The 14,837-nt window shown below is 41.3% G+C and overlaps 1 protein-coding gene across 1 annotated transcript in view; it reads left to right on the plus strand.

The window, feature by feature from the left end:
- Nucleotides 1-5,054: 5,054 nt before the first annotated feature.
- LOC137646679 (adhesive plaque matrix protein-like) overlaps nucleotides 5,055-14,837 on the plus strand; it is a 29,751-nt gene continuing 19,968 nt past the window's right edge. Inside the window, exon 1 of the mRNA XM_068379820.1 lies at nucleotides 5,055-5,254. Coding sequence (XP_068235921.1) covers nucleotides 5,055-5,254 — 200 coding nt within the window. The remainder of the gene's footprint in view (nucleotides 5,255-14,837) is intronic.

Genomic DNA, 14,837 nt, shown 5'->3' on the forward strand with positions numbered 1-14,837 from the left:
GGGCACGGGTAAGTTCTGAACGGTTGCTACCTTCTCAGGGAGGGGATGGACTCCTTCAGGAGTGATACGGTGCCCTAAGAACGACACTTCGTTGGCGCCAAAGGTACAATTGTCGTACCGGACTACAAGGCCGTTTTGTTGCAGGCGGTCGAGCACGATGCGCAGGTGACGGAGGTGTTCCTCTTTTGAGGAGGAGAACACAAGTATGTCGTCCACATAACATACACAGAAAGGGAGGTCCCCTAAGATGCCATCCATGAGACGTTGAAACGTGGCCCCAGCATTACGAAGGCCAAAACAGGAGTAATTGAAGGTGTATGTACCAAACGGAGTGGTGATGGCAGTCTTGGGGATGTCTTCTGGGTTCATAGGCACCTGATAATACCCCTTCAGGAGGTCGAGCGTAGAGAAAACCTTCGCTTTGTGCAGGTAGGAGGTCACGTCGGCAATGTTTGGGAGGGGGTAGTGTTCAGGTGCCTGTAATCCCCGCACGGACGGAGCGAGCCGTCTTTCTTCAGAACGATGTGTAAGGGTGACAACCATGGGCTGGAGGCCTTTTGGCAAGGGCCCATTTCCTCCATTTCGGCGAACGTCTGTTTGGCGGCTGCCAATCGTTCCGGTGCCAGACGTCTGAATTTTGCGAAGACTGGGGGTAACGCCGTCTTGATATGGTGATAAATACCATGCTTGGCAGGAACCGTGGGCGTTTGGCGAAGTTCTGGACGGAAAACTTCCGGGTACGACGTGAGTAGGTGGGCGTAGGCATCCGTGGGTGCGCTGATGTGGAGAGCGAGGTTAGAGGGGGCGGGTTGAAGAGGTGTCGACAAGTACGAGTCTGCGTTGACCAATCGTCGGTGGGCGACATCGACCAGAAGGTGGAAATGAGAGAGGAAATCCGCACCGAGGATTGGCATTGTGACGTCAGCAACGAGAAACTTCCAATTGAGTTTACCGTTTCCGAACGATAAGGTGAGGTTCTCGTAACCGTAGGTGGGTATTGCAGATCCGTTGGCAGCTACCAAGCGGACGTCGGCAGATGTAGACAGACTACGTCGTGCCTTGAAGAGTTTCCTTGGTAAAAGAGAACGACAAGCACCCGTGTCTACCAAAAATCCCACGCCCGTTCCTGCATCCTGTAAAAAGAAACGATTAGAGCCATGGGAGGCCACCGCCACAAGCGATGGCCTACTTACACGTTTTTTGGCCACTGACAATCCTTGGCACATTTCTTCGCGGTTGCCCCGAATCTGAAGTGGTAGTAGCAAAACTGCGGCGGATGGGAGGTAGTAAGTGGCTGTAGAAGTCGTTCGTTGGGGCGCAAGCGATTGGTGGGTGGTGGGCGGCTTTGTCGCCGCTTCGGCACGTCACGGGGTAGGCGTGTATGTCCTACGGCATTCATGTCAGCTTCGGTTGACGTTGAATAGGCATCCTCGTCGTCAGGGGTGGAGGCGTTGATGGAGGTCTTGAAGTGGCTGTCCATAAGGGCGTCGGCTTTGGTCATCAAGTCCTTTATGGGTAAACTATTGACATCGGGTATGGCAGCGCGTACAGGTTCGGGTAAACGGCGTATCCAAAGGGCACGAAGTAGGTTCACCTCACTAGGAGAGCCGTCTACGGCAGGTTGAAGGCGAGCGATACTGGTCATTTCCCTGAGGGCAAGCGAAGCCCTTTGGTCCCCCAACGGTTATTGTGAGAGCTGAAAAAGCTTTGCTATACGGGCGGCTGGCGATGGCTAGTACTGCTGCAGAAGGTATGTTTTGAGGGCGTCATACGCTATTGGGGTGTCTCCTTGTTCACAAAACCAGTCGGATATGTCTGGGAAGGTGTCCTCGGGTATCGCCGCGAGAACATAATCTGCTTTGGTGGTTGAGCGAGTCAGGCCCCTGATACGAAACTGGACTTCTGAGCGCTGAAACCAAGCAAACGCCTCTCCGCTGGCAAACGATGAAAGTTTGAATGGAGCGGCCGCAGCACCAACTGCCGTAGAGTCCACCATAGTACCAACGATGAAGGGGCGAGGGGGTGGGGGTGGAAGGCGGTGGGAGCGAGTCGACTTCCGGGGTCACCAATGTGACGGGCCGAGAGAAGGTTGTGAACTCAAAGGCAGGATGCAATCAACTGAGTTATAATATTATAGAACACTCTCCTTTATATACAAAACCTCAAGGCAACAGGACATAACATGTTTACAAGACAGACAATGTCACAGAGGAAAACCGGAGACGTAAATTTTCATGTTCGTGTTAGTGCGAGGGAAGAGTGCAGATACAAGCATAATATATACAAAAGGAATTATGTACAATTGTTTGACACACGGTTGGTACAATACCTTATACAATTCTTTGATTGTAGCATCTTCCAAATCATATGATCTTGTGAAAAGTAATGTCTTTAGTTTCTTCTTAAATTCAATGGCTCCCTTTAGGTCCTTCATTTCAGTTGGCAGTTTATTATAATGTCTAGGCGCACAGTAGCTAAAAGCCTTTTCACCAAATTTACTACTTGTTCTTGGTTCAGATAGCCTATATTTGTCACTCATGTGTCTTGTGGTAACATTTGTTTCTAGTTCTATTTTTTTCAGGCTTTCTTTTAGATATTTTGGTTCATTTTGGTTCAGTATCTTAAACGTTAGTAAGAGTAGCTTGTATTCGATTCTCGCCTTTACGGGCAGCCAGTGTAATTTAATTAGTGCAGGGGTAACTCTTTCCCTATTGTGTAGTCCTTTTATTAATATAGCGACTCTGTTTTGTACTATCTGAATTTCCTTCAGCTGATAATTTGGTAAGCCATAGAACAGTGAGTTGCAGTAATCAATTTTCGAAAATATGTGGGTGATTAATGAGTATGGCCATAGATTTTTCATTTAAGTATTTACCATTAAATGCTATGTTTCTAATATGATACGTACAATTTCTTATCATATTATTTATATGTTCATTCATTGACAGTCTATCATCCAAGATTACTCCAAGATTTCTGACAGATTTCTTTATGAAAAGAGACTTGTTAGCTTTTTCGAAGGAAAAGCCTTTGCAGAAAGTTTGAACTTCTAAATTTTGACCGATTCAACCACCAAACTAGGAAGATCATTTCACAATGCTGTCACAGCTGGAATAAAACCTCAAGAATACTCTATAGCATTTATCCTTATGATGGAGAATGCAACACTGTTAAAATTAATAGTACATGGTGGTGCAATCCGGGGAACCTCTAGAATACTCCATAGCATTTATCCTTATGATGGAGAATGCAACATTTAAAATTAACAGTACGTGGTGGTGCAATCCGGGTCATGTGAATGCAAAGGATGCTCAAAATTATGGAAGATCTTATGGAATATGCATGACGACGGTACTATAGATTCATATCCAGACAAGGAATAAGGGATTTAATAGAAAACTAGTTTTTGTCAAACAAATTAAGAGGAGAGGTAGTAGCTGAAGACAAGACGGGAGAATAATACTCAGAGCAATGAAAGATTATTATTATTATTATTATTATTATTATTATTATTATTATTATTATTATTGTCATTGTCATTGTTATTGTTATTATTAGCTAAACTACAAGGGTAGTTGGAAAAGCAGGATGCTGCAATCCATAGGGCTCCAACAGATAAAATAGCCCAGTGAGGAAATGAAATAAGGAAATAAACTACATTTGAGAAGTAATGAATAAAAATAAGAAATATTTTAAGATCAGTAACAACGTTGAAATAAATGTCATACGTAAACTATGAAAATGCTTATATTAATCTGTTCAACATAAACATATTTGCTACAAGTTTGAACTTCTGAAGTTTCACCGAGTAAGCCACTAGATAGGAACATCAATCCACAATATAGTCACAGCTGGAATAAAACTTCTAGAACACTGTGTATTGTTGAGTCTCATGACGGAGAAGGCAAGACTGTTAGAATTAACTGCATACCTAGTACTACGTACAGGGTAGTACTGTCTAAACCCAAACGATGGTCAGATTTATGAATTTTTATGTTTACTTGTTTATTTGTTTTGGGTTTAAATCTTTTTATTTTTTTTATTTATTAGCAAGACAGATTGTACAGATATAGTTACAATAGTGTTTTTATTATGTTACATAAATAATATTAAGGTTGCAAACATCTTAACTCGCTATGAATTCCATATTTGGTACATCTTACTTCTGTTTAATTCCAAAAGTTTGTTATATCGTTCTCCATTAATCATCCTTCGCTGCTCCAAAATATATCTGCGTATGAAAATGTTTGACACAATTTTGTCTCTGATATTTACATCTTCCATGTCACAAATATGGTCTCTAAGCATCCACAATGTTACTATGCCCTCCACTGAAGTCGAGTGAACTACTTCTCGGGCGGATCCATATTAATCATCTAACGAAACATTTTCATTATAACTTATACAATTCTTTGATTGTAGCATCTTCCAAATCATATGATCTTGTGAAAAGTAATGTCTTTAGTTTCTTCTTAAATTCAATTGCTCCCTTTAGGTCCTTCATTTCAGTTGGCAGTTTATTATAATGTCTAGGCGCACAGTAGCTAAAAGCCCTTTCACCAAATTTACTATTTGTTCTTGGTTCAGATAGCCTATGTTTGTCACTCATGTGTCTTGTGGTAACATTTGTTTCTAGTTCTAGTTTGTTCAGGCATTCTTTTAGACATGAATAAAAAATTAAAGAACGATGGTGCCGGACATTGATATCAAGTTCTGGAATAAGAAATATAAAAGGCACCAAGTTATGTCCAACATATTAAAATGAGAGTCAACAGCTGAGGACCAGACAGGAGAAAATTACTTGAAACAAGGTAGAATGAAATAGATAATGCATTTCATCACGATAGATTAATCACCGAAAATCTTATGACTTTCCTAATAATCAATTTTTTTCCCAATTGAAGAAGTAACTGACCGAATGTATTTTTCTAAAATTTGAAATCCAGAATCACACCTACAATTATGAATAAGTTGTATATAGTTAAAGAAGTGTTGTCAAGTCAATGATCTGGTAATAATATGATAATGATAATAAAACCACAAATGAAAAGATCATGATCGTTATAGACATAAAGGATTTAGTCACGGGGGTTGATAAAGTACGGTATAATATTCTTTCTCTGGAGCCACCTCCTTACAGAGAAGCCCCTATTCACATAAAAAAAAAAGAAAAAAAAAATAATTCTATAACAGCAATTGCCACAACAATTGTTGCAACTGGATCACATGATCGTAGAAACAACAAGAGAACCAGGTACTTGTTTCCGAATCTAGTCTTTTTGTATGTCCTTAAATTTTGGTTCGTTTTCAAGCGACAGCCTCCTATAGTATTTGGAAGAGAATGCATTGGATACATAAATTTCCATACTAAGGAAGCAGGTATTCTGGGCAGTAGTCATAAGATTATGATAATGTTCATAATTCCTTTGAAATTAGTGTTTTTCTTGTTATTTATGATATTTGGTGAATTAGAGGAGAGTGTAAAGAAAAAGGTAGAGGGAGAAAGAATAAGAAAAAATACAGCTTCTAAAAAGATACAATTTAATTTGCATAATACATTTTATGTGTATTCTTATTGTACTTTCACGTAAAATGCGATAAAACGTTGTATTACATGGAGTGTTTATAATGTACAAGAACACTGTTTACCAATGTAATTTTCTTGGGGCCCTATCTATCTATATGAATAAATTATAGTTCATACTGAATAGTATAAATAATCCATCATTTAGGATAATCCGGATGTTCGAGGAAAATCCCCTCTTAAATCAACACTAGGAAAACTACACTAGACACGAGATACAACGTAATATACAGTGTACTTACCCACTTCATTTCCAATAACAAAGCCATCATGGAGGGGAATTTTCTCTCGTGTGATTTAGTAATACACAAATACTACTGGAAATAATAATGATGTAACTAAACGGACACACACACATACCTTATGATCTTGGAATTGAAGTCTGATTCAGTGTCACCAAACATTCCGTAACGTATTGTGATACTTACTTTTCCTTTCATTACACACACACACACACACACACACACACACACACACACACACACACACACGAACATTACAAATACATGATATTCATAGCCTCTTTAAAACTAAGAAATACACTATAATGGCCACTCATGAGATAGCATTATCAGTTTTGTTATTTGTACAAGACTCAGCATTTATCAAAGTGTTTAATTACATTGCATGTATGCATTTCAGATACCTTGTTGCTAGAAGAGATAATATTAAATGAACCCCTAAAACTGGCTTACTCCTCAAGAAAAGGCGCAATTTGTGTTACAGTATATTAAAACAAAATCGGATACATAGACTCGGCTAAACTACAGAATTAACCATGAAAGAGATCAAGCGTTTCGTCCGTCAGTTTATGCATGGCATAAGAAGTTTATAGAGATAGGGACAGAGTTGGATAATGGGAAGAGTGGATGACTAAGAACATCTGGGGAAAAACCTCGATCCTGTAAGACAAACCTTTGTTCGTTCTCCTACAAAGTCCATCTGTATTGCTGCCAGTCACTTACATTTACTACGTTCGACAATGCACAAAGTCCTACACAAGAACTTATGATTGTACAGTTGCAAAGTTCAACTTCTAAAAGAACTGGGGCCAATTGATAAACAAAGACAAAAAGACTTTGTAGTTGCATGCTGGAACGAATTACTTAGAGTGAAACATTCATCTCCCAAGTTTGTTTTAAGGATGAGGCAACCTTTCATGTTTCTGAGAAACTAAACACATGTAATGTGAGAATCTTAGTATCACAGCATCCCCATGTGACTAGGGAGCTTCACTATGATAGTCTTAGGCCCTGTCCACACTACCGGGCAGTTCCCGACGGGCAAACAGTGATACCAGACCACAATAGTTAGTAAGATTGAGGGTTAATTACGTCAGAAGCGGGAAAACCACAGACAGGGATCTGGCATCATAAAGTGTTGCCAGATCCCTGCCTTTAGTTTTCCCTCTTCTGACGTCATCAACCCTCATTTCCACTAACTATTGCGACCTGGTATCACTGTTTGCCCGTCGGGGACTGCCCGGTACTGTGGACAGGGCCTAACGATGAATGTGCAGTGTGGGAACATATACAATAAAATCACTGATTCATTTTTCGTCAATACATCAATCGTTATAGATATTTACCTAGAGCCTTTGACTGAATATGGGGCACCAAAACTATAGGATCTTCAAACAACCATCATTTTCCTGCAAGATTATGCACAACCAAATTAGGGACTGCGTGTTTGTGGATTCCTAAATTAAATATTTCCAGACAGGTGGATTGGAATGGATGGCCCAATTCCCTAGCCATCTCGTTTCCCAGATATTACTCCCCTGGACTTCATTTTATGGTGATTAAAGAAACCGTGTATAAAAAAGAAAAGAAATGGGAACGAAATATGACTGATGCCATTGCCATAATTGACAAGGCTACATTACAGCGAATATGGAAAGATATTGAATACCATCTGAATGTGTTTCGTGTAACCAATGGTGACTATATACTGTAGAGGTGTGTTAAAGGAAGAAATGAAATATCTACTAATCTTAATAATTTTCGCATATTATTGCACATTTGCTTTTGCAAACATATTTTTTGAGTTGTAAAAAGTCTAATGACACTATGTACATATACACATATGCATACATACATATATATATATATATATATATATATATATATATATATATATATATATATATATATATATATGTGTGTGTGTGTGTGTGTGTGTGTATGCATATATATGTATATATGTGTATATATATATATGCATATATGTGTATGTAGGTATATATAATATATATATATACTTACTTAAATATATATCTATCTATCTATCTATCTATATATATATATATATATATATATATATATATATATATATTTTTTTTTTTTTTCATACACACAGAGACAAACACACATACACATACATAATATATATATGTATATGTATGTATATATAAATATGTATATATATGTATATATAGATACATATATATATATATATATATATACGCACATAGACACACAGACACACACATATATATATATATATATATATATATATATATATATATATATATATATATATATTGCGAAGCTGGTCTAGTGTAGAGTAGATTCAGTAGTTTACTCATGTATCTTATTTAGTTTCCATATATGCATTGAAGAGGTTAGCCAGCTCTTAAGAAGAGTTCCTCTCGTGTAGACATAAGTTTAATATGTAAGTTACGTAAGACTTTCGTCGTTGATTTTATTGTATTGTTTATTCAAGTTAGTATATGTAAATTTAGGTTATTTTTAAGAATTAACTTTTTACTCCATGCATGTTTATTACGAAGCCTCACGTAAACTGTTTGAGGGTGTTATGTGACCTCACAAGATAGGAACAATGGCTTAGGTAATGTTTTTTCTATTTTTATGAGGTATTGCGTCATGTTTGTGAGAGAATAAGCATTATGCCACGTGCTTTTAAAAATTCGTGAAAAACCTAATAATAGGATGTTATCTTTTTTCTTTTCTTTTTTTCGAGAAGAAATGGTGGGCGGAGATAGCTGACAGAAAGTCGCCTTGCTGTGCGTTATAGTTGCCCAGGAAACTCGGGATTCGTCTCCCTATTGCATTAGTAAGTGTTCGAGAGAGCAATACTTGGTAGCTCTGACACCTTAGCCAGGCCCCTGCACTTCCAGAACTCACCCTCCTTGGGCATTCTGGAAGTAGCTAAATTTCTTATAAAGGCAACCCCTAGGGTTGTATAGACAGACAGAGAATTCCAGCCTTAAGACAGCCATCTTCCCCTCTCTCTCACTCTTGCACACAGCTCAGTGTATTGTTTTAAAAGTGTTTAGTGAAATAACGAAGTTTTGGTGTGACGAGTTTTTGTAATCATAGTGAGTACTTATAAAATTCTCTTAGAGTTTTTGTAAATGGCCCTGTAGGAAGGTGATAGGTTCTTGTATTGTAATATGGTTATTTATTTTCATTAAGTGTCAAACTTAATTATTGTATTAAGATTTAATTTCAAGTGAAAAAAGGGATTGTATAATTTTCATAAGTATTTCTTTTGTCTTATTCTAAGGTTTAATCAGATTTAACATTCAAAGTCCAGTTAATATATAATTTTCAGATCGTAACATTTTTCTCTTAATCTAAGTTTTGTTCAGACTTATTTCAAGTGATTTATTTGTTTTATGTAAATTCTTTCAGTGTTGCAATTTATATAGAATATATTTATTTTTGTAAAGAGTGTATTATTTCTACCATCAGTGTTTATCACATCTCGCTCGTATCCCATAAAGATCTGTAGTAAGTTTGTTTGAATAATTCTTAAGAATAATTTCCCAGATTTGTTTTGAGTGTACTTAGGAGACCTTTGGATATTCATTGTTTTATATATTGCTGTCTGGGAGTTATTTAACTGTCTCAGAGTTCAGGTATTAATATTTCCAAGTGTGACAGATTTAATGTAAAAGCAAACAGGAGAGTCTGGAATTCGAGAGGTTGATCAGCTTTCCAACTGTAATATATGTATTTCATTATATTGTGACGGGCCGAGAGAAGGTTGTGACTCAAAGACAGGATGAAAGCAAGGGAAGAGCGAAGATACAAGCACAAAAAGAATTACGTACGACCGTGTGACACACGGTTGGTACATGGCTCCCCCCCTAAAAATGACATACTGTATATGTTAAACAGGGCGCCCTGATCTAGAGAGGTGAACTGTAGGCGGGTTATCTGGCAGGAGATAAGCAGGTTTTAGACGATCAATGGAGACCCAGTCTTCTTTGCCATGAATGTTTCGTAGGAATGCTTTCGGACTGCGTCGGATCACAAGGAAAGGGCCCATGTAAGGGAGCGTTAGCGGTGGCTTGCTAGTGTCGTTGCGCAGGAAGACGTGTGTTGCAGAGTGCAAGTCTGGCGGTATGTGATGCTTCGCTGGGGGCTTGTAAGTCTGGCGGCATGGAGTAAAATTTCTCACGACGTGACGTATGCGCTGGAGATCGTAAAATTTCTCACGACGTGACGTATGCGCTGGAGATCGTCGGAGGAGGTTGTAGAAGGAAAGAATTCAGCAGGGACGATCAACGGGTCGCCATACACCATTTCAGCTGCCGAGACGTCGAGGGCATCTTTAGGAGTGGTCCTTAGTCCCAGGAGGACCCAGGGAAGCTGAGTAAACCAGTTGGAATCCTTGCAGCGGGACATCAAAGCTGCTTTGAGGGTGCGATGAAAACGTTCAAACATTACATTGGCAGCGGGGTTGTAGGCCATTGTCTGATGTAGGGTGATGCCCAGGAGATTCGCTAATGATATCCACAATTGAGAGGTGAAAGTGGTACCCCTGTCAGAAGTAATGTGCTCAGGGATACCAAATCTTGCAATCCATCCTGAGAGTAAGGCAGATGTGCATGAGGCGGACGTTGCAGTTTCCATGGGAATGGCTTCAGGCCAACGAGTGGAGTGGTCGATGACGGTAAACAGGTAACGATGTCATTGTGATGTGGGTAAGGGGCCTACAACGTCGACGTGAATGTGTGCGAAACGACGCTGAGGTTGAGGAAAGGTGCCCACTCCGGAATCCGTGTATCGATGTACTTTGGAAGTTTGGCAAGAAGTAGAGGCGCGGACCCAATCCTTAGCATCCTTAGAAATGCCGTGCCAAATGAACTTCATCTTCAGCAGCTGTGCAGTAGAACGGCACGAGGGATGTGAAAGGCTGTGAATGATATCAAACACCCGCCGGCGCATGGGAGCAGGAATTCAAGGTCGTGGTCTACCAGTACTGATGTCACAGGATGTCCTACATGCTTGATACTCTGGATCCTGTCGTTTGGCTTCAGCCAGGGTGTTGTAGTCCAATCCCAGTTGAACGGCAGCCAACGTGTTTCTTGACAGGGCATCGGCAATGGGATTCATTTTTCCAGGGACGTATTGAAGGGTGCAATTGTATTCAGCCACGGCGGAGAGATGTCGCCGTTGACGGGCGGACCAGGCGTCAGACTGTCGAGTGAAGGTGTGCACCAGAGGCGTGTGGTCTGTGCGAATGACGAAGGGCGTACCTTCTAAGAAATGGCGAAAGTGACGGACAGCCAAGTGCACTGCCAGCAATTCGCGATCGAAGGTAGAATAACCCGATTCTGCCTTGGACCGTTTTCTGCTGAAGAAGGCCAATGGGCGGGGCGAGCCGTTGAGCACCTGCTCGAGTACTGCACCAATAGCGACGTCGCTGGCATCGGTGGAGAGAAGGAGAGGGGCATGTGGGATAGGAAAAGTGAGAGCGTAGCAGTTGATAGGGCCTTCTTTGCATTGCAGAAGGCCGCTTCTTGACGGGGACCCCACTTCAGGTCCTTTGGCTTTCCCTTGAGGGAGGCGTAGAGGGGGCAAGAGTGGCGGCAATGGCTGGCAGAAAACGGTGATAATAGTTCATCATGCCCGTCGAGGGCGCGGGGAACTCCTGAACAGCTGCTACCTTCTCAGGGAGGGGATGATCTCCTTCAGGAGTGAAGTGGTGCCCTAAGAACGACACTTCGTTGGCGCCAAAGGTACATTTGTCGTACCGGACTACAAGGCCGTTTTGTTGCAACGATCGAGCACGATGCGCAGGTGACGGATGTGTTCCTCTTTTGAGGAGGAGAACACAAGTATGTCGTCCACATAACATACACAGAAGGGGAGGTCCCCTAAGATGCCATCCATGAGATGTTGAAACGGGGCCCCAGCATTACGAAGGCCAAAACAGGAGTAATTGAAGGTGTATGTACCAAACGGAGTGGTGATGGCAGTCTTGGGGATGTCTTCTGGGTTCGTAGGCACCTGATGATACCTCTTCAGGTAGTCGTGCGTAGAGAAAACCTTCGCTTTGTGTAGGTAGGAGGTCACGTTGGCAATGTTTGGAAGGGGGTAGTGATCCGGTTCTGTTTACATGTTCAGGCACCTGTAATCCCCGCATGGATGGAGGGAGCCGCCTTTCTTCAGAACGATGTGTAAGGGTGACGACCATGAGCTGGAGGCCTTCTGGCAAAGGCCCATTTCCTCCATTTCGGCGAACGTCTGTTTGGCGGCTGCCAATTGTTTCGGTGCCAGATGTCTGAATTTTGCGAAGACTGGGGGTCCCGTCGTCTTGATATGCTGATAAATACCGTGCTCAGCAGGAACCGTGGGCGTTTGGCGAAGTTCTGGACGGAAAACTTCCGGATACGACGTGAGGAGGTGGGCGTAGGCATCCGTGGGTGCGCTGATGTGGAGAGCGAGGTTGGAGGGGGCGGGTTGAAGAGGTGTCGACAAGTACGAGTCTGCGATGACCAATCGTCATTGGGCGACATCGACCAGAAGGTGGAAATGAGAGAGGAAATCCGCACCGAGGATTGGCAATGTGACGTCAGCAACGAGAAACTTCCAATTAAATTTACCATTTCCAAACTATAATGTGAGGTTCTCGTAACCGTAGGTGGGTATCGCAGATCCGTTGGCAGCACCAAGCGGACGTTGGCAGATGTAGACAGACTATGTTGTGTCCTGAAGAGTTCCCTTGACAAAAGAGAACGACAAGCACCCATGTCTACCAAAAAGCCCATGCATGTTCCTGCATCATGTAAAAAGAAAAGATTAGAAACACGGGACGCCACCGCCACGAGCGATGGCCTACTTACACTTTTTTAGGCAACTGACAATTCTTGACACATATCTTTGCGGTTGCCCTGAATCTGGAGTGGTAGTAGCAAAACTGCGGCGGATGGGAGGTAGTAAGTGGCTGTAGAAGTTGTTGGTTGGGGCTCGACTGACTAGTGGGTGGTGGATGGCTTTGTCGCCGCTTCGGCACGTCACGGGGTAGGCGTGTATGTCCTACGGCATTCACGTCAGCTTCGGTTGACGTTGAATAGGCGTCCCCTTCGTCAGGGGTGGAGGCGTTGATGGAGGTCTTGAGGTGGCTGTCCATAAGGGCCTCGGCTTTGGTCATCAAGTCCTTTATGGGTAAATTATCGACATCAGGTATGGCAGCGCATACAGGTTCGGGTAAACGGCATATCCAAAAGGCACGAAGTAGGTTCACCTCACGAGGAGAGCCGTCTGCGGCAGGTTGCAGGGGAGTGATACTGGTCATTTCCCTGAGGGCGAGCGAAGTCCTTTGGTCCCCCAATGGTTGTTAAGAGACCTGAAAAAGGTTTGCTATACGGGCGGCTGGCGACTGCAAGTACTGCTGCAGAAGGTATGCTTTGAGGGCGTCATAGGCTATTGGGGTGTCTCCTTGTTCACAAAGCCAGTCGGATATTTCCTGGAAGGTGTCCTCGGGTATCGCCACGAGAACATAATCTGCTTTGGTGGTTGAGCGAGTCACGCCCTTGATGCGAAACTGGACTTCTTCGTGCTGAAACCAAGCAAACGCCTCTCCGCTGGCGAAGGATGAAAGTTTCAGTGGGGCAGCCACAGCGCCAACTTCCGTAGAGTCCGCCATAGTACCAACGATGGAGGGGCGAGGGGGGGTGGAAGGCGGGAGGAGCGAGTCGACTTCCGGGGTCACCAATGTGACGGGCCGAGGGAAGGTTGTGACTCAAAGATAGGATGAAAACAACCCAGTGAGTTTATCATAGAACACTCTCCTTTATATACAAAAGCTCAATGCAACAATAAATTTCATGTTCAAAATTGACACCGTTACCGGTGAGAAAAACAGGCATGTTTATTCAAGTTCTTTTTAGTGCGAGGGAAGAGCGAAGATACAAGCACATAATGAACTCTACGATCGTGTGACACACGGTTGGTACAATATGTTTGGTTCCCAGACACGAGTCATTGTATAATATATTATTGGTGCTCAGGCCCAGGAGCCATCTTTACATGATATATATATATATATATATATATATATATATATATATATATATATATATATATATACATACATATATATATATATATATATATATATATATATATATATATATATATATATATATATATATATATATATATATATATATATATATATATGGCATACACTAACCGAAGACAACATCGTTAATCTTCTGCATAGCTTTTGTCTTCCTTAAGGTCTAAGCTTCAAAGTAATATGCGTAAGCTGCAACTATGTTATATCATTATCTGCCACCAGAGGTGGTTTCAGATATTAAAATTAAGGCTGCATTCAATAAAAATAGAACTACAATTCAAGATATACGCTGTAGCAGAAAAAAATCTAAAAGCGTAGAAATATTGAAAATAAAAAAGAAAGTTTTCTAAGATGTAGAAGCAAGGTGTGTGTAAGATAAAGATGAAACATGATGTGGTGCATCATTGATCTTGACATATTGCTGATGTATTGAAATCCCTTCAAAGACAATGAATTGACGAATCTTATGCTAGAACATTTGAAGGTATCTATGTATGGGATGTACAACAATCCTATAACTACATAGTGAAAAAATTCCGATTGAGAAAGGAGTTAGACAAGAAGACCCCACCAATCATAAATTATTTACACCGTGTCTAGAAGATTCAAAATGATTAGACTGGAAAAATGAAGGAATTAACATTAATGGGGAATACCTTAACTTAAGATTTGCAGATGACATAGTTCTGTTTAGTGAATCAAGAGAGGAACTGCGGAAGACGATAGAAAATTTGAATAGAGAAAACAGAAATATAGGACTGAATATGAATATGAGTAAAACTAAGATAATATTCAATGAAAATGTAGGGATTAAATATGGACGGACCTCAACATATCGTACTTGGGACAGACAGTTTTCCCTGAAGACATGAGATCGAGATTGAAAGAAGGATAAGCATGGGATGAAGAGCGTTTG

The sequence above is a fragment of the Palaemon carinicauda genome, chromosome 1, assembly GCF_036898095.1.
Source record: "Palaemon carinicauda isolate YSFRI2023 chromosome 1, ASM3689809v2, whole genome shotgun sequence".
Classification (NCBI taxonomy): domain Eukaryota; kingdom Metazoa; phylum Arthropoda; class Malacostraca; order Decapoda; family Palaemonidae; genus Palaemon; species Palaemon carinicauda.